The following is a 20914-nucleotide window of genomic DNA, read 5'->3' on the forward strand; positions in this document are numbered from 1 at the left end:
TACTGAAGCTATTCACCGAGACAGTTGACTCAGACATAAATCAGCTGTAACTGATAAGGCAGAAAGCATGGCTTTGTGTTATTTTGCATCAAACACATGTGTAGACAGACATATTAAATTAAATGTGAAATCCCACAGGGAAGTCTGTTTATTTAGATCTTTTTTCAAGACTAAAGGAAGTAAGAGTCAGCTCTCTTTTTTTCCCATCAAGCCTCACTGGTCAATCTCTACTTGCCCCTGTACTGTATTTTACTTTATAACACCACTGGGATTTTGCTGGAAATCAGCAGGATTGCTTTACACCATTAAAGAGGTTAAAGGAGCAAAAACAAAGCAGACGTTTCTAGAAACAGCAGATGGTGGAAACAAAGAGAGGGCTGATGGAAAATCTTAGCAGACATGTTTATCCCTCACTGGAGTAAAATGAGGGTGTGACGAATAAGCCACAACATCCTTTTTGTGACAGGAAGCAACTGGGATTGTGGAAAATGTCTTCAAATGTGGCTCTAACCAATATTTTCATATTCAAAATGGATCAGGCGAGTACTTGTATGTGAAATGGGTCCCACATAGGGATAGACTTGACTGCAGTTCCCTACAGAGCTTTTTAGTATCTTTCAGCTCATTGTTTTGGTTCACTGCTCTAATCTGTGTCATTTCCAGGCAGCTGTTTCCAGCAAAAAAAGCTCTAAATATATCATCTGCCCAGCACCAAATGACAGGCAATGTTAGACACTAGCTAGTGAACTAAATGAACCATTTGGCTAAAGCTAAAGAAGCAGGAACAGCATTACTTTCAGGACTGGTTGGAGACCAAAACAGAGATAAAATGAAAACCAATATAAGACTTACTTTTGGGTGGAGACTAAGCACGACTTCAAATGAATGCTAATGTTGCTGCTGGATGTCTTTAGAGGCAAGTCTTTGCTAACAACTTAAAATTTGTTAATATGTCAGAGTTTCTGTTTACAGCTTGCTTTTGCTGCCCCCAAGTGGACAGAAAAAAAGTTGTTGTTTTCTCAGCGATACTACAATCTATTATGTTGTTTTTGTTTTGTTTTTTTAAACTAAATCTGCAATCTCAGCTCTGTTCAAAGTCCTTTCTTCAAGATTACTTCTTTAAAGTGGTATGAGATGGTACATTAGACATTGAGGGAGTGTCAGTAATGAACAACTACTTCAGAGTGATGGCAGAAAGGCGTTTGTGTTCTCAAATTTGTGACTTTTATTGCTTGGACCTATCAGTTGCCCCCGCAGAAGTAGGTCACCACTGAACTTGCACTGTTTTCACAGGAAGTTGAAGTGCCTGTCTCATGAGACCTTTAGGCAAATTGTGTCTGTAGTAAACAATAAGACATTTTTGTTATCTTTTTTAATCACTCCTCCTCTTTCTGTTTGTGTCCTCTGCAGCATTGAATGAACCAACCATTGACTACGGTTTCCAGAGGCTTCAGAAGGTCATCCCTCGGCACCCTGGGGACCCAGAGAGGCTGCCAAAGGTAACAAAATAATTAGCATCCACTTGTCCATAACTGGACAGTAAACCCAGAAGGAGTTGCTGACAGCTACTGTAGTGCTTACAGAGATCAAACCTGCAGCTTTCTCAGTTACATTGAGCTGCACTGAGCTACTCTGCTATCAAAGAACAAACACACACATAAATTCAAAACACTAAGATCAAAATAATTATGTGTTTATGTTTTGGTTTTTTGTTTGTTTGTGCGTTATTTTTATATTTAGTAGCAGAATATGTGTTTTCAAATCTCCTGTGGGTTGTGTTTTTACCTCTTCATGAACTCTGTGTGTGTGAGCTTCTTAACCCATTTGCAGGGGTGAGTGTTTGAATCTTCTCCAGATCAGAAAGTCATATCTGATTATTTGTTTATCAGCTGGAGATCAAGCAGAGCGTTTAAAAGGATCAGCAGATGTAAACAATTAGCACCAAACGATGAGCTCGGCTTTGATACCGAACCCTGTCATGTTGATCTGTACGTGCAGAGGGGACTTTTCAGTGTGTGTGTGCGGGCGTGTGCATGTTTGTGTGTATGCGAGTTTACCGGGTCAACCTGGTTCAACTTAAAAACTTGCCAATCTGGGTGGGCGGAGGTCATGACCTTTTAAAACAGCTGCTTTTGATTGCCCCCCCCCCCCCCCCAAAAAAAAAAAAAAAAAAAAAAACTGGAGCTGATCCACGATTGGCTGCCTTTGTTGTGACATCATCAAGGCATGGGCACTGGTCATGATGTGATGACGTGGTGATACAGCGATGTCATCACAGCCGTGCCGACACCCTGGCTCCTGCACATGTGTTAGCAATCACTGGCGATGTAATGTGCGTTATCACCGTGGGAACGTGCTCAGTGCATCACACACACTCGACACCTCATATGTGGGTGAAGTTTGTGTCATGAACATCTGTTGCTTTCACTTGTTTACAGTGCACTGTACTGCACATTATAGTGTTTAAGCCTCGGATAATAATGAGCTCATGGCTGTTTAAATGCTGGTATTAAGACCTACAGTTGTATCTTTACAACAACATTTTTACAGATTAGGTAAGAAATTGTTAATTGGTGTTGTTTGGTCAAATCCAGAACAGTATCCAAGGCTTATGTCAGTATTGGCCAATTCTGCAGCTCAGAGTTTACAACCGCTGCCACCATTCAGTGCCAAAACGGGAAGTAGTGCACCTTAGGGCTGCAACTAACAACTGTTTTCACAATCAATTAATCTGACAATTATTATCACAGTTAATTAATTAACTATAGGTCTGTAAAACATCAGAAAGCAGTGAAAAATGCCAATTACAGTTCTCTGATATAATCAGATGTCTTGTTTTGTCTCACCAAAAGTCCAAAACCCATTTTCATCAAGTTTGTCGCAGTGGTTTCTCCTAGTTCAGGGGATGGAGACATCTAAAGTTGATGTGCTGTAGTTTGACTGTTGAAGTTTTTTAAAGCCCCAGTTCATCCATCATCACATCCACTACATTTTAATCCGAGCCAGTTTTGGAGCTAAATCTTTCTTTTGTAGTACTACATATATCTAATAACCTATGAATAACACAGACAGTGTGATAACATGGACATTATTGTTACTGTCACCGTGCAGGTGCTGCAGAGTTTCTCTCAGTACAGTTTGACTTCTATCAAATCAAAACATTAAGAAAGACAGGGTGTTAGTGTTACTGCTGATTTGAAAGACTTGGATCATTGTGGCACAGTTTATGCACACGTAACTGTTCTTTACATGACATAAACTGTGTCTGTGTCCTCTGATTTATTTGCTTCATGATAGGGAGCTGTTGTTAAATGACATCAGACAAGTTGGTTGTTTTTTCAAGCTTTGACATGACTAGAATATAAATTGTGGCTGCAGGAGTTGGGGGCGGTGTCAGCCCATCACAGAAATTGTAACTCTTTTAAAAGCTTTTCTCTATGGCTGTCTGTTGTGTTCAGAGCAACTTACAATAAATGCAATAAGTGCTGCTGAAAAATCAGCAGGAAATGATGTTAGCCAGTTTCCCAAAGTGTGTGATAGCATAAGTGATGTTAGTTCCAACTTCTGGTAAAGGCTGAGTCAGAGCAGGAAAAAGGATCGACTCATTTTTTTCATACATAAACACACAGGCACATGTGACACAGAACATTTAATGTTTCTACCTTTTCCTCCTTGGATTTCCTCCAAAATACAGAGAAAAATAAGACTTTACCCCCTCTTTGATTTATTAAACAACACATGTTTTGACTCAAGCTATCCAATTGATCAGACCAGCACTTTGAGCTGTTAGTTCCCATATAACCTGTTAGCAAAATTTCTTGGTTTATTATTTACTTTAATTGTTATTAATATTATTATTATATTTTTGCACTACAGACACTACTATATACTATATTAACTACAGAAAAATATCTGTAAAATATATAACAGTGAGTTGCACAGAGGAGTTGGCATTTAACATTTTAAAAGTGGCAAACTTAAGGGGGAAAAAATGAAAAATCTATCGGATCATCAGCCAACACATTTTCTTTTGTGGCTTATGCTTGTCAGGAGAAATAAAACAAATGAGCATATTACTTGGACTAAATAGGTCCATAAATGCCTTAAGAACCAAATATTGATATCACTTTTGACCCCAATCCACAATGAAGCTTATTTTCTGGGCCTATTTTATTTGGTAACGTATTTCTCTCATTCCCATGGACGACCGGTCAAGCTTATTATAAGCAACATGATGTCACACAAGATACATTCAGGCAAAGCTACAGTGAGAAATATCAAGCTGCTGCAAACGCAACCAGAGAAGCTGGAGGCATTGATCAGGTATCAGCTCCAACCACAGGATGACAGAGAGGTTAATCAGAGCCAAGCACAGGATAACCAGAGCTTTTCCTTCATGATGAGATCAAGACCATGATCTATAAATACAGGATCATAGAGCATGAGGTGGAAAAATCGTTAATAGTTCAACTTTTTAAACCACAAAAGACAATGATTGAGTGACAAACCATCCAGGAAAATAAGTCTGTGATCCCATTTTTTCTCTGCGATTGGTCCTAAGTCATCTCTCTCTCCTGTGACTTCATGATGAGTAACAGTTTTTAAAATGAGTCTCCGAACACACACACGACCCTGAGATGGACGTGATGCTCTCTGTTTAAAACAAGGTTCCTCGTACACATTTGTATCTGTTCCCTTTCTGTGTGTATGTGTGTGTGTGTGTATGTGTGTGTGTGTGTGTGTGTGTGTGTGTATGTGTGTGTGTGTGTACATACTATATTGGTGAGCTCTGCTGGGTAATTCATCATTGTGTAGCCTAGTGGTTGATCGAACCCTGAGACTTTATTACTGCTGCCCACCAGCAGTCAGTGTGTGTGTGTGTGTGTGTGTGTGTGTGTGTGTGTGTGTGTGTGTGTGTGTGTGTGTGTGAGGGAGAGAGAGATTGTACATGTGTTTGTCTTTTCTGTGTTTATTTGGATTCTGGATGCATGTGAAAATATTCTTGTGTTTATCTTGTGTGAGGAGGTTGCAGTGAGGGTGTTGATATGGGTGGGTGGGTGATGGAATATACTGGGTGTTTTGGTTGGCGCCACACACGCACACACACACACACACACACACACACATACTAGCCTGCTCGTCACGATTATCGATCAGCTCTTTTATTGAAGTTATGAAGAGTTTGTTGCCAGGACTATAAAGAAGGCAGACAGACTGACAGACGGGGCAGTGGAGTGTATGAGAGGATTACCAGCAGACAGCCGATTCTATAATTGTTCAGTGAACATTCAGGGGATTTTGCTGGCCACACACACACACACACAAATATTCAGCTGCCAGTTTGGGTCACAGTGATCTCTTCAGCACCATCCATATGTGCACATACAGTTAAAGTAATATGCACAGTGATGCCTAAAGACTGCTTTCACTGTCTGTTCTTTACTTGTGGAGAATCAGGGACTTTTCTGATGTGTGTTTTTAACTTTTTTCCAGCTGTTTCGTACTGCAGTTACACACCGTGGAGCTCCTCAGTCACTAGTCATATTACTAATACTAATAATCAGTACCTTAAAAAATCTGGAAATGTTTCATAATCAAGAACCAAATTTTGCCATAAAGCAGTTTTTATCCTGTGTTCTTTCACTAACTACCTGTGAGGGCAACCTGCCTGTAGCTAAGAGAGTAAGGCACAGAGATGCTTCTTTGGATGCACAAAGAAATCAATCACCCCTCTTGGCCTGTAGTGTCCTCTTCACTGCAGCCGAAAAAAAAGGGTCCTCTCAAGTTTTACATAATCAAAAGGTGATGTCTTGGCACAGATTGCATTTTTTGCTGTTTTGTTTTTAGTACAAACACCTGCCAGTTCCTGCCAATATGGCAAGCATCCTTTATTGTTATTCAAGGTGTTTGTGATTGTGAGAAAAGAGAAGTTCTGAAATACAAGGCGTAGTGTTAGTACTGGTGTCAGTGTGACTGTGAAACACAGTGAATTTAATTGATGTTATACAATTTGTTAATTTGACAAGAACAGGCTTTGGGTTTCTATCACATGAAGTATAAGGATTAAGACATTTGGGTGTTTTGCTTAATTCACTTAAATGGCAATCTTTAAAACATGTTTTTTTGTGCAATTATTATTTAATTCAAGATTGGATTGACTATTCAAATCTGAAGACACAACAGTGGCAGCTCCATGTGGCAACATCCAAAGCTGTTGTATTTTTTGTGACGAGGCTCTGGTTGGAAAGGTTGACCAGTGTGTGTCACCCCCGTTAGACTGGTGACTTCCTTTGTGAGTCACTCAGCTGACATCGCTATGCGACTCATTTTGATGTCATGCATTGTACTGAGGTCATGTCATTGATATGAGTAATCTCAGTGATGCATGAAACCATGAAGCTCTCTCTTTCTTTACTCGGTATGTATATATATATATATATATATATTTTTTTTTTTTTTTTTTTTTTTTCGTACACTTTAAGCTTCCCTCACTCATATACACTTAAATTCACTGATGTTCACATCAGCGGTGAGAAGAGATGAAACCTCACAGTGTCTTGGTGAAGGAAGATATTCCCCAGAGGATGTGTGTGTGTGTGTGTGCGCATGCATGTCAATACTTTTATGTATTTGTGTGTGATTGTGCCCCACATCCCTCTGAGCCCACATGTAAAGTATGACATCATCTCTGTGCAAGGTGTGACCCTGCATGTACGGCATCCCTAATGGCACATTAGAAGCGGATCAAGCGGCTAATGTACCAGCATTAGGGAGGAATAAGTCATGTGTGTGTCATGTCTGCGCTGGCCCTGGCACACGCACGTTACACACACATCTGACCCCACAGATAGTCGGTTCAGCGTTTCCTGGTCCTAATGCATACAACATGTGTGTGTGTGTGTGTGTGTGTGTGTGTGTGCGTATTGTATGGTTATCACATTAGGGCTGGTCATAACTCAGACAGTAAAAGCACCTAGACACCTCCTGTTATTCTTTCTCTCTGCCAACAGATCTGTCTTTTCTTTCACTCGTCCCCTCTTTCTCTGACTGTCTGCACATTTACCTGAAACAGACAAGAATAGTTTATACTAAAGGTTGAAAAAGTCTTGAGGACGACTTAAATAAAATCAATCAAGCTTATTTAAATCTTGAAAATTATTTTTAAAGACTGGCAAGGCATGAAAATGAAGTGACAGACAAGTACTTGTCAGGCATATATTCCAGACAATTACATGAATCAAGGCACACATTAGAGATTAAAGCTTTAAAGTCAGGTTTTACTGGAGCAATTATAGGAATCAAAGAAATTGGCAGGTGTCTGTGATTAAAAAAGAAACATTTCAGAGTCAGTTTCTGTCTCACCACTGTCATAATCCATCATTATCTGTTGTTAACTTGGAGAGCAGTTGATTGATTTGCATGTCAAAAACATCTAGACATCTAGATCTAAACATCTAGGGTTAAAAATAAGACTAAAGTAAGATTATTTTATGTCAGTGGCTCAAGTATTTTAGACCACTTATTCTGTGTCTTGAGCAGATCATACAGTATAACTGTGTGTAGTATAAGTGTTAAGAAGCATTCAAGACAGACAGAAATGTGTTGAAATCACTTTGGGAGGTGGTTTAAGACGCATTCTAGCCAAATGCTGAAAAGCGATAACAGTAGCTGGAGCTATATTAAAATTAACCATTGTTCTCTGTCTTATTAAAGAAACAAGAAAAAAGCTGCTCAAGCAATTTAAACGTGATCTATTGTAGTTTTTATCCCTGAATGCCTGAATGATGCGTGTGTGTGAGAACCTGTGAGAATAATAAAACTGGTCTCGCTCAGTGTTCATAAATACTATTCATTTATGTCTTTGTGTGAGGACAGCTGCTATTGTTGTAACAAGACTTTACTCTTTTTCTTGTGTTTCTGGGAGTTACCCAACAGCTTCAGGTGCATCTGTACTGAAGGACGTCCAACCTTGATTTACATGTAGCCAAGAAAACAAAGACGAATTCAAACATCATATTCGTGATCTGACCAACAGAAACGTGTATATGTGACTAAGTGTAAATGAAAGTGTCTTACATCTCATCTAGATTTTATCTGGATATGAGACACTTGTAATGGAGCCTGAGTTACAGATAACTGTTTCACAGATTTTATTTTACTATGTATTAAGAACCTATTAACATCAGGTGTTTTCCAACCAAACACTTCTGGAGATTCCCTGAGAGGAACTGCTAGACGGGGAGCTCCCCTATTCCTTCAAGGGTTTCTTTCTGTTTGCATTCACCCCTCCAACAGGAACGCTCAAGTAATGTAAGCCAGCTGGCGGTTCGTATTGGCAGCGTTAAACGTCGCATTGTATTTCCCAAGTCACATATATACTCAACAACGCCTCAAAATTTCGCTGTCGGTCCATTTGTCCGTGTTTTGTTCCATTTTTTACGACTTATGTGCCGTTACAAGTTGTTGTTTACACAGCTAACATTTTACACATTATTTTAACAATGTCAGTTACTTCTGCTTCATTGGCTTGTGTTTTTACACTTACATCTGGACCAGTCACTGTCACGTAAAGTTCCTCCTGTGCTGGGAGAGTACATACTGAAGCAGCTTTCTAAGAACTACAGTCGTTCCCAACTTTAGTAGTGTGGACACAATAAAAAAGGGGTGTCCTCCAGCTGTTCTTAGAAATATGATAAAATTCCTCTGGTCCAAAAACACCTATTTAAATATAGTCCTGAAAACACCAGTTGCAAGTAACCAAACTTCATGCCAGTTTTAACCTACAAGAACCTTTAGGCTCACAAATCAAGGGAACAAACAAAACATTTTTGCTGTATCATGGCTCAAAATAAGTTCCAGAGTTTGAACTGATGCCTGAAAGATGTAATAAGTCCTCAATCTCACAAAAAAACACAAAAACAGCTTTAATTCTGGCACCATAATCAGATGTATTTTCACTGTTGCTGCAGGCTGTCCTATTGACACAAGTTCACACCCTGAGGATGTCAAAGCCGGATTATTTTAGACTTTTTAATCAGTTTTTGAAACAAGATCCGCAACAATACTTTTAGTCTCATTCATATCAACACAAAGCAGCTGGAAGCGTTATTCATCTGTATTAAGCAGGAGGTAATCTGACGAACAGTGCTTTCTTATTTACAGACACAACCTGAGAGAGATTAATAAGGCGATGTGAGTAGCTGCGTGTCCAAGTATGAAAGACGTAAAACAGGCAAAGTATTCAAAGCGCATCGATCCTGGCAGTCAGTCGGAGGCTGTGAGTGATGTAGTGTAAGAATCCTGCAGACCTGATAATGATGATGTTACCAGAGGATCATCTTCCCTTCCCGTTTATCAGCTCCTGCCTTACTGGAACCGCTCGAACATTCAGGATCAGGTTTCTGTGAGTGAGTGTTAATGTGTGTGTCTGTGTGTGTGTACTCGGCTCACCAGTCTAATAATGGGAGGTTAACAGAGAGCCAGCCTGGCCATAATAATGTGTAAAAGATTGAATTTAGCACCATGGACAGGCACACTAAAACTGCTGACTGGCTCTGTGACCTCACACATTCTCACACACACACACATTGATGGAGAGGCAATATGTTCCACCCGGCACAAACTCACAGGAGAGCGCACACGCAGCCAACCATAAGTGTGTGTGTGTGTGTGTGTGTGTGTGTGTCACACAGTGCAGGTTAATACTGTGAAGCACAGAGTAATTTTCTCTCTGTCGCCGGGTGGCCTCACGCTGTGGAAACGACAACACATTAACTGTTAAACAAGACACCTTAGACCCTAGGGTGGGAGCCAAGTGAAAGAGGGAGAGATAGAGAGAGAGAGCGGGAGCAAGTGAGTGGGCGGGTAAGGAAGAGAGGAGAAATAATAAAGAGACCCGGGGGAAAAAAATGGAAGAGAATTGCAGAGGTGTTAGTGGGTGGGGAAAATAAGACAGGCAATTCCCAACGTGGAGGCAAAGCGGGAAGGAGAGAGAGGTGGAGAGAAAGGTGAAAATGGACAGAGAAGGCAGAAGAAAGAAATGAAAAGACTGAGGAGAATAAAAACATCAAATCAGGAATAATTAATAACACCTTTCTTTATAAGAGATGAAAGGTGAATGAAAATGAGAAACCTTGACACAAAGTTCTTCACCTTTACGCAATTTGTTATATAATAATACACAAAAAAATGAAATGTTGACTTTTGAAGGATTGTCTGGACTGTCACAGCAACAGAGCAACTCAGGATCAAAACTGCCCATGTGGTCTGATATGAGCAGCAATGCACAGCAAAGGAGCCTACAGAGCACTTTAGATTTATTCTGGAGTATATTTTAAATACCTGTCACTTTAAGATGTCATTTAGACGCATAAAAGCACTTGACTTGACAGCAGATTATCTGCCTTTAAAAGGAGTGAAGAGCAATTTGTTTATCATGAATAGACGGTGAAATGGATGTTGGTTGATGGTGTGTTGGGGGGGAGGAATGAGGGGAAGTAGAGAGAGATTGCACATTTTTAAAAACAACTTTTATGTGTTATTCTGCCAGCCTGCACATATGAAAGCTTCATGTAACTTACTAGTGAATTACAATTTAGATGTTTTTCAGACTTCTGACCCCCAAGAAGAAAAAGGACATGAAAGCTACAGGTGTTTCTGCAAAACAATTCTACTTATTTCTCTTTTTCTCTCAGGAGGTTATTCTGAAGAGAGCGGCCGACCTGGTAGAAGCCCTCTACGGTTTGCCTCATAATAACCAGGTAAGGAGCAGACATCCACATGAAAAGAGAAAAAAAGTGTGAAGGAATTACTTTAGTTCTCATTTTTATGGTAAATATTCGTCTGTGTTTTCCTGTTTGTGTAGGAGATCATCCTGAAGCGCGCAGCAGACATCGCAGAAGCTCTCTACAGCGTCCCGCGAGGACACACCCAGCTCTCCGGCTCCGCCCACACTGGCATGATGGGGGTCAACTCTTTCACCGGGCAGCTGTCCGTCAACGTCTCCGAGCCTTCACAGGGCAATCAGGGTGAGCCCTTAGACTGTTAATCTTCATAAAAATGCATTAATATGGATGTGCTGGCGAGTAAACAGATGTTAGATTTTGTGGTACTTCTGTACACTTTTACTGCTCTACTTTTTCCCCCCAAAAGTAAAAGTCATTTTTAAACATGTTTCAAACTAATTTCCAACCTCAACCTGTGCAGAACTGCCAGATTTGTATCATGCACGATCTGTGTTCACATCCCTCTGACCGCCCTGCTCCTCTTTCTCTCCACCACCGTGCGTCCTTGCAGGTTTCGTGCGCAGCAGCAGTAGTGTGTCTCCTCACGGTTACGTGCCTAGCTCCACGCCTCAGCAGACCAGTTACACCTCAGTCACCAGCACCATGAACGGCTACGCTAACAACACAGGCATGACCAACCTGGGAGGCTCGCCCACTTTCCTCAACGGCTCCGCAGCCAACTCGCCTTATGCTAGTGAGTGTGCATACATACTGTACCTGCACAGATGACAAACACAATGGTGTCCATGTATGCATACTCAAACACACACACACACAAAATGTCAGTGGGCACAAAGTGAAAGTCTCAGATCTGCTGTGTGGAGATTTCCCCATGGGGCTTTCTGTCTCTGTGTCTTCAAAAACAATCACCAACTCACCGCCTATAGCTCTATTTTGTCCTCCGTCCATCTCCTCCCTCCTTCCCTCTCTGCCTTTCATCTGACAGCCACAACTCTTTCCTGTCTGCTGGTTAATTGCATCTCTTTTCCATTTAGCAGAAAGCAAGAGAGAAAGAGAGAGAAGGAGGATAGAAAAAAATGGATACAAAGAGAAAGATGTGAGATATTGTTTGCTGAAGTTTTTCTCAGTGATGATGATGATGATGCAGGTGGATGTGGATTCTGATTCGGACTGAGGAAGAGTAGAATAAGTGAAACCTTCATCTGTCATTTCACATAAAATACACTTTTTGCCTCATTTATATAAAACACCACATTGCAAAAAGTATGTGAGCGTGCAAACATTACACTCGTATGTGATTGAGGAACATTTCATCCCTAAACAATAGCCATTAATCTGTCTCTCCCTTCTCCCTTCATTTCTGCCCTCTCCAGTCGTCCCATCCAGTCCCACCATGGCCTCCTCCACCTCCCTCCCCTCCAACTGCTCCTCCTCCTCTGGCGTCTTCTCCTTCTCGCCGGCCAACATGGTGTCGGCGGCCGTTAAGCAGAAGTCCGCCTTCGCTCCAGTGGTCAGGCCCCCCTCCTCTCCTCCGCCCTCCTGTACCAGCGCCAACGGCAACGGGCTCCAAGGTAATTTACCATGACAGCAGCCAGTCAGTCAGAGGATGCTGAGAGGGAGGGTTTCCCTGCAGTAGATGATACTCCTCTGGTGGATTTCCCTGTTGTGTTTCACATCCTTCTCTTGTTCCTCTCACAGTAGCAGTGTTTATACTCTTTTAGGTCAGTCAACCACTTTGGGCCAGACTGAAATATCTCCACAAGTAGTGGATGTTGCCATAAAATTTTGTACAAACATTCATGGTTCACACAGGATGAACCCTCACTTTTCCATTTGTGCCACAATGAGATTCACACTTGTGTTTTTAGTGACATATAATATAAACGTATAATCCACACAGGTAAAAGTGTCACTTAATAATCACCTCTAAGGCCACATTTAGACCGACATTCACCCTGTGTTAAAATACCATAGGGTCTGCGTTCGTGAGGGTATGTTGTTTCATGTACTGGTGAGAGTAAAATTCGATGCAGGCAGTTCACTTGGAGGAACAGGCTATCGTGCAAAGTTAATTTTAACATTTCACTTATCTTACAATATCTCAGTTGTACTAACAAACACTCTAAAGAGCCAAATTTAGCATCCCAGTCAATATCATAGTTAACGCTATGGTATGGATGCAACTTGCTAACCAAGCTAACTAGCTAATGGTAGCATTAGCTGATAACTTAGCGTTTGCTATACTATCAGTACCTGTCCTCATGTTCTCAGTTGGATCCACCCCCTCACTCCTCCCTAGCTCCTCCCTCTCGTCCAAATATGGTTACTTCTGGTTTCAAAAAACCAAGATGGCGACGGCCAAATTTCAAACTCGAGGCTTCAAAACGACAGTTTGCAAACCAGTGGGTGATAACACGGTGGTTACATCCATTTCAATATACAGTTTATGATGGAAACCCACTAAAATGGTGGTGTTAAACAAATGCTAATACAGTTCAACAAAATTGTCATACCCAAACAACAAAATGGGTATCAGTGTCCAAAAAGATCTGTACGAGTGTATCAAAACTAAAAAAAAATATTGTCAACTGAAACTAATGCTAATGGAGGAGATAGAGGAGGAGATACAGACCACACCCCTTAGTACACCCAGTCAACCCCACACCCCCCCATACTCCATCATAAGATATACTTACTTACAGGATCAGGCTACATTTACATTCACTAGTCATTATTGTTTCTGTATTTTTCTGGAAAAGATAGTTATTACTCAGTGAATGCAGTGGACTGTATGACAGGTTACTTTTAAACACCTGAGGACACTTTTATCCACACATTTTTTTTTTTTTTACTGCTTCACCTTTACGATTAACAGTTTTTTTCCTTCTCTCTCATGTTTTTCCTCTCGACTGTTAACCCCTCCTCTTGTTACTCCTCTGGACTTCCACCCTTCCCTTGTCATTTCTCTGTCCCTGTCTCTCTGCCTCTCTACCAGATCAGACATTTGTGGACTCTAGCAAGTACTCAACAGGCAGCTCTCTACAAGGCCTGGCCTTCACCTGAAGTATGTCCCTCTACTTATTTCTTCCACTCCGCTCTGTTAACTAACTTACATCCACAACTTTTGATAAACTGACCGATTCATTAATAACTGTGTTTCACATCATCTTTTAATTCTGTCTCTGAATGACCTTTCAGTCACTTTCCTGCTTTTCCACCTCTCATGTTCTCTCCATCTTAACATCACTCCTCCATCCTCCTTAATTTTTTCCATCCTCCTCTCATCCCACAGCGCAGATCAAGCCACTCTGTTGCCTGGTAACTCCTCTCTGTCTTCCTATTGGCTGGGAAAAAAGACAGGAAGTTGGATATTTACAGAAACAAACAAAAAAAGGACATTTGGCACAGCAAATTTATTTCTCAACATTGCTGCCTTTGTTTAGCAGTGTGTGTGTGTATTTTTGTGTGTGTATTTACACTTGCATTTCTATGTGCGTGTGTGTGTGTGTGTGTGTGTGTGTGTGTGTGTGTGTGTGTGTGTGTGTAAAGAGAGAGAGAGAACGTGTGCGGGGGTGTGGGAACTCAAAGCTCAGCCTCAAAGCACAGCTGAAATAAACACACCCCACTTACAGCCACACACACACTTTCCTCTGTCACACACACTCAGTGATCACACACTGGCAGCTTACTAGGGAGCGATCAACAATGACAGCTGTTCGACTCTCTTGACAGTTTATACTGTCAGTGTACCTGCCCTACAGGGCGCGTGTGTGTGTGTGTGTGTGTGTGTGTGTGTGTGTGTGCTCACGAGTACCTGAGACTGAAACAGAAAAAAAACAGGAGGTTCGGCTGAAATAATACATTTTGAATAGTTTTGAAAAGCTGGTTCTAAAACAACAATTCTGTCTCTCTTTACAATTTTCACTTCCCATGAAATCTAAAACCATTTATTTAATCCTTTCTCTGGGCTGCTCTGTGTGTGTGTGTGTGTGTGTGTGTGTGTGTGAGACTTTGGGCTGGGCTCTGCTTCTCACATGTTGACACCCCATCCCTTGGGTTTAAATACAACACACGCCATGATGCAATCTGTCAGGCACACATACAAACATACAGTAAAAACGCGCCAACTGTTCCCGCACCGAATTAAACGTGCGCGTTTATGTGTGTGTGTGTGTGTGTGAGCAGCACGGCTACAAGGGCCAACACAGATGACGTGTCCCCCCGCTCAGTTTTACTGATTTATTCCTCTATTGATGTTTAAATGTCGCTGCAGTCACACAGCTGCACAGATGGGAAAACATATTGATGTATTTACGAGGGAATTTTTTTATGACGATGAAAATATTTGGCTGTGTTCAAAAAGTTTTTTCTCCTTTTTCCTCCCCTCCCTCTCTCACCCCCCTCTCTTTCTCCACCCAACAGCAATCCCTGGAATGATCGTCCCACCCATGTAAAGGTGTGAGTACGCATATGTGTGTGTGTGTGTGTGTGTGTGTGTGTGTGTGTGCGCGTGCGACTGACTGTGTGCGAGATGTGAACCAAGCACACTCACGCCGATCCTGGTGGAGGATTTCAGTGCGAGTCAAGACTCCGGTCAGGGGATGGAAGCAGCCGTCCCCTTCTGAAGGAACAAACCCAACTCAGGCCCTTTCTAACACACACAGAAAAAAACAACTGCAAGAAAACAAATATTTGCAAGGAAATAAGTTGTTTAGACTTTGTACACCTTGATGCTTTTATAGGAGAATGGCCACGCCTATATCATGACTCTCCACGGACACTGGAAGTGTATTTATTTTGGAGAGAATCCACTTCCTCCCTTGAGTGATTGTTGATTTGTTTTCCTTTTTTTTTTGTGCAACAGTTAACGTGTGATAATCATCTTCTAACTGTATCCTACACAAGGGATTTTCTATTTATGAAGTTTGATCATAAATGAAGGAATATAATGTGAAGAATACCTGATGGTGATGATGATGAGTAAAAATGATGATGATGGTGATGAAGAGGCTGCAGGATTCATACATACAGGGTCAAATCCAGCCGACACAGACAAGCCAAAAGCAGACACACACGCACGCGCGCTTTCGCTCCTCTTTGCCAAATCCACAAAATACTCAGACTGAGAGTTCGTCCTCTGCATTTAATCGATCAGCTCGAAGGATTCAGATGCTTCCCGCCTGCGACTGATGCTGCAGTTTTAGCCATTCAACAAATCCCAGTGTTTACTTTGAGCTTGCTTCATGTGCTTTCACGCTGCAAATCTGCGTGCTACATTATCTTGAAAAAGAGCAAACCTGCCTTTCAGCGAACAGAATCTGCAGGGAGAAGGAAAATTCAGTTTAACAAACCAAGGAGAAGTTTGTTTCCACCGTGCAAGACTCGAGAGAGGGAATAACCGCTAACCCAGGACAGATTTGAAGATAGCTAACTGTAAAAAGGCCAGAAATTAATGCAGTTCCTTCCCCGTACAGTGAGGTGTAATTACTGGATGCCAACAGCAGCTTCACTGTTGAGGATTTGACCCAACAACTCTGCCAATGAGTCCGTCCATCAGCCCTGTTTAGCACACAATCTGTTTTAAAGGTGGACACAGCCACAGCGACCTCTGTAAGAGGGAGAACACGTCTTAAAGACTGCTGCCATTTTGACTTTGATTTTGTTGTGAGATTCGTTTTCTCATGTTTTTGTCTTAACAGATAAATTCTTATTTCTATTTGGTTTGCTGTGATTTTAAATAGTTGTTTGTATTTTTACTGTGATGATTAGACAGCCCGTCAGATTGATTTTGTTACCTGCCCACTGATCTGGTTCAGTTGAACAAATCGAGTGAGGAAACTAGCCAATGGTGTGTCTTAAATGCTGCGCTGCAACAATTGTCTACTTATGAAACATTTGTGAAAACATCTTCACCGAGGTACACTTTCTTCATATCTGCCCTTGAGTTCATCTATTTTTTTTTTTTACAGAGCAACTGTATTTAAACCATTTTTGCACATATTTTCTTAAAGCAACACAATGTAACTTCTGCTGAGCAACACCGCCCTCTGCAGCCACAAGCGGTAATTAATTCTGTTGGGTGGTTTTCGTGTACAGAAAACAAAGCCTTTCAATATCAGAACGGTGCATATTCCTCATGATACCTGGCCTCTGGAGCTGGAGGTGCTGTTGCTGTAACTAACACACCAAACTCTGTTTATAACTCTTGATATTTTCAAAGTTTCCTCACTGGATATCAGAGATTAACCCTGGTTTTTAATGACCATCTTTTTAACTGATCTCTTGAGTTTGCTGGTCCTGATTTCAGCAGTTTAAGCCGCTAGCTATCACACAGATAGCACCGTGATGTACCATGGCAATGATTTTGAAGCTGTTATCTTAAGGCAAAATAGTTATGTAATGTTGTTTTAAGAAGTAAAGATGAAGTATGATTTTCATCGTCCAAAAAGGTCAGTTTTTGCAGCGCAGGACAACTAGCCAGCAACATGTCTTAACTGCGCAGTGTGTGAAAAGTCCCCGATGGTTTGTTGTGAAAAGTCACGGCTCCCTCAGCCCTGCAGTCTGAGCTCACAGCTCAGTGTGTGTGCGGTTCAATAGTCTTAACAAATTTAATTTATGCTCTGTTAATTTTGCCAAAGCCCTTATTTGAGACATTAATGCCTAAACAGTCTTACGCCACAAGTTTCTTTGCTGTTCAGCACGTCTTTTCTTGTCACACAGTCAGAAACAGTAAGCCAATAATGCTATATTATGTACAACTGTCAGTGCTGTATGAGAGCGTCATATTAAGATCTGCAGCAGGTAGAGTTCATGAATGCATCTTTGTTGTTTGTTTGTCACTCATGTCAATGATATCTGCCACAAATAGAGGCTAACTGAATGTGGATTTGGATACTTAACTGGACAGAGAACCTAACTAGCATCATGTGCTGACAAATTAATTCTTTCTATTCAATGAACAGGAAAAATTTGTAACCACTGTCTGAGGATATTTGGACCTCCAACTGCCTGCTCAGAAAGCAGAAGAAAATATATAACACTCTTTAATATTTTAAGTTTAAACTAAACACGTGAAAGACGCCTCCTCAGCCAGAAGTCATTGGCCTCGGAAACGAAGACTGAAGGTGTATCAGCAAAACCGTTATCAAAAATTTGGATGAAAGAAAAAGGACATTATCGAGAAAATATGACAAATGCCAAAAATCAACTGAGACCCTGAAAACTCAGATCCTTGGTTATGTTTTGATTTGCTTTGTCTCTCATGTCTACACATTTGAATGTTATTAAGACTATTTGTTTTTGTATCATAGCGTCTGTTTATCAAAAGCCATACTTCCACTGCTAATTTCAATCAAACTAAAAGAAGCCATGTTGGGTTTTTTTGTCATTTGTAAGTTAAGAAAGCAGGAGGATGTTTTTTTGTTTTTGTTTTTTTTATTATGTCACAATGTCGTTTGTATCATTATTGTTGAAATAAGCATAATTTTGTTGCATTATCTAGGGTGTAGAGTTTACGAAATTTGTCAATATGATTATCTGTGTTTGTCTTCCATGTGATGGATTTAAAGATGGAATAATGAAGGCTGAAAGAGATGTAAGAAAAAAAATCTCTTTCTCGAATCCTTTCTCCTGCAGCCACTTCCCCTGCTTCAGTCAGGTTTTCTGTCCTTTCCTCTGTTCATTTCCCTCCCCCTCTTTGTTTTGTTTATGTTATTAATACTCTGTATGTTTGACTTCTTTTCTTCTCCCCCTTTCCTTCACTTTTTCTTTAAAAAATGAGCCACCTATTTATTTTATCTCAAACATGGGTCTGGAGACCACTCCTCTGTTCGTGTCTACGTGTGTGTGTGTGTGTGTGTGTGTGTGTGAGTGTCATCATTTTTCCTCTAAAAGAAAAACGTGATGTTTTAAGGCTGAAGGATGTTTTTTGTTATATAGTACATGTATAAATACCTGTACAGGAAGGAGTTAATAGAGGGTTTGGTTTAAGGAAGTATGATGAAGCACTTGTCCAACAACAGTTGTAACATTTATCATGGCTTGTCTGCGTTCAGGCTTACAGTGGTGGTCGTCATTCACACACACACATTATCAGCAGTATCAGTGTGGAGGGGAAGAGTACAGAGGAAACTACTGTAAAGATGATAATGTTGATTTTTTTTTTTTTTTTGAACTTTGAAGTGTAAAATAACTTTTTGACTCTTCACTATATTTAATTAAAGTTCTTTCTTCTCTGTGAAAAGGTCTCTCTCTCTCCTTTTTTTTTTTTTAGCTTTGTCCATAATCACTACAACAGCATTATCTTTTCCATATGCCAGGAAAGTAAGTGTGAAACATGGATGCAATTAAGTGAAATGAGACGCACCCATGCAGTTTTCAGTACCTTTCTCTGTAGGAGCCAGGAGGGCGGAGCTGAGTCGTCAGGTAGATTCAGTTCACCTGGACTGACTCCTCTATATAAGCTGGTGGCAGTCAGCCAGTCCTTTCTTTATCTCTTTGGTTGTCACCTCTTTAGCTTGGTTGGGTTTTAGCTTCAGTCTCAGCTTACTGCATAAAATAAGTCTTTTTTTGTTTTGTGCACACCTTGTATGATCACCCCTCTTTGCCCAACCTTCAGCTTGGTTGTGATGCTCAAAATTTAGAGGCTAAAGAGACAAGTCTTTGTCAACCTCAACTGTCTACAGACACAGTATGAAGATAGAGGAAAGTCAACTGCCTGTAATCTCAAGTCAAATGAACAGAGTCAAAAAGTGCTCCCCTTCAGCATGTATAAGTTGGTGATCCGACACAGACGTGAGACAGCACTGAATTCGTTCCTTGTGTTGTCGCAAAAACAAACCCGAATAACAAAAACTACAAGACCCAGAACTATGGTTCGTTCTATAATCTCTTGATCTGATATAGTGATTGCCCTTAACAAAAAAAAATATCACACTGTGTAGGATGTTGGAGCCTCCCACTGCAAGATCTAAGTCTTTTTTTTTGACCATACTGACACAGCAGCAATAACACCACTTCAACAAAAAACTAGTGGTTTACCTCTTTGTCTAGTACGTTTCAAATCTCTGCAAACTGGTTTTAGTAGAGGACTAAAAACCAGTGCTTTGGAAAATGATTTACAGGAAAGATTGTCAGTAAAGGCAACAGAAAAAGAATTGCCAGTGTTGAGCAAGTTACTTAAAAGCACTGAAAAAGTAATTACATTAGTTGTTACTTTACTTTTAGTTACTTAGCTGTCAGCTCCATCAAATCCTTCACACCCAAGACATTGCAGTTTGACAAGCAGGCAGCCGTACAATTTTCAGATTTATTCACCATCCAGCAGCTTAGCTTCACTGACTGTTGTTCTCTAGAAGTCCCGACCTCAGACGCGTGGTTACTCAACTTCCAGCTCTTAAAAAAGAGGTTACGCCTAAATGTCCATGTGCCTGTGGCGAATGTTTGCCACATCAACAAGCCAAGCAGACAGAAAATTTAAGACAACTTTGGAATTACCAGGGGATGAATTTCTCCCCTTAAGTTAGAGGCTGCATTTGTAGCTCATTCATATCCCAGCTCTCTCTGGCATCACAGACATATACAACAGGAGATGCAGTGCTCCGGCCAAGAGCATCACCAAGGACAGACACCACCCTGGTCACAGCCTCCTCACAGTGCTCCCATCAGGGAAACACTGCTGGAGCTAGAGGTCAAACACCAGAAAGTTTTTCTCCTCACTGTCTGAAGATTGAATGAGGACAATGAGACCTCTGCACAATTACAGACTTCTCCTTGATTATTACCTATTACTTCCATCTATTTTTTACCTTTTTTAGATTGAAATTATTAATTCAGTCCTTTGGATATTATCATCATCTGTGTCCACTTTTTTTTTTTTTTTTTTTTTTTTTTTTTATTTCTGCTTTTACTTTCATTCATTTTCGCTTCATAGTGTCTTAATTCCCAAAACGGAGAATAATATATTTTTGTGTCATTAACTGGTAAAGTGTTCAAATTTAAAATGCTTTAAAGCTGAATCACAAACTCAGTGCAAAACTATTGAGCTTTAGGATTCAAATTTGAATGAAAGTGAAATCCAATAGTTGAAATGTGACTCATCACACGTCCCTGAACTCCTTCTTCAGGGTTGTTCAAATGCTGAGCTCCATTCCAGTAAATACAGCCAGCAT

At 40.7% G+C, this 20914-nt stretch overlaps 1 protein-coding gene across 2 annotated transcripts in view; it reads left to right on the forward strand.

The window, feature by feature from the left end:
- The window catches only part of LOC108893654 (transcription factor COE1-A), an 85267-nt gene extending 66639 nt beyond the window's left edge, over nucleotides 1–18628 (forward strand). Inside the window, exons 11-17 of one of the 2 annotated variants that reach the window (XM_018691855.2) lie at nucleotides 1411–1499; nucleotides 10695–10760; nucleotides 10865–11027; nucleotides 11296–11478; nucleotides 12119–12316; nucleotides 13741–13809; nucleotides 15168–18628. In XM_018691855.2, coding sequence (XP_018547371.1) covers nucleotides 1411–1499; nucleotides 10695–10760; nucleotides 10865–11027; nucleotides 11296–11478; nucleotides 12119–12316; nucleotides 13741–13808 — 767 coding nt within the window. In that variant the 3' untranslated portion in view covers nucleotide 13809; nucleotides 15168–18628. The remainder of the gene's footprint in view (nucleotides 1–1410; nucleotides 1500–10694; nucleotides 10761–10864; nucleotides 11028–11295; nucleotides 11479–12118; nucleotides 12317–13740; nucleotides 13810–15167) is intronic. The other variant, XM_018691856.2, reaches the window with a different exon arrangement.
- Nucleotides 18629–20914: the final 2286 nt, after the last annotated feature.

The sequence above is a fragment of the Lates calcarifer genome, linkage group LG20 (genome assembly GCF_001640805.2).
Source record: "Lates calcarifer isolate ASB-BC8 linkage group LG20, TLL_Latcal_v3, whole genome shotgun sequence".
In the NCBI taxonomy this organism is placed as follows: Eukaryota; Metazoa; Chordata; class Actinopteri; family Centropomidae; genus Lates; species Lates calcarifer.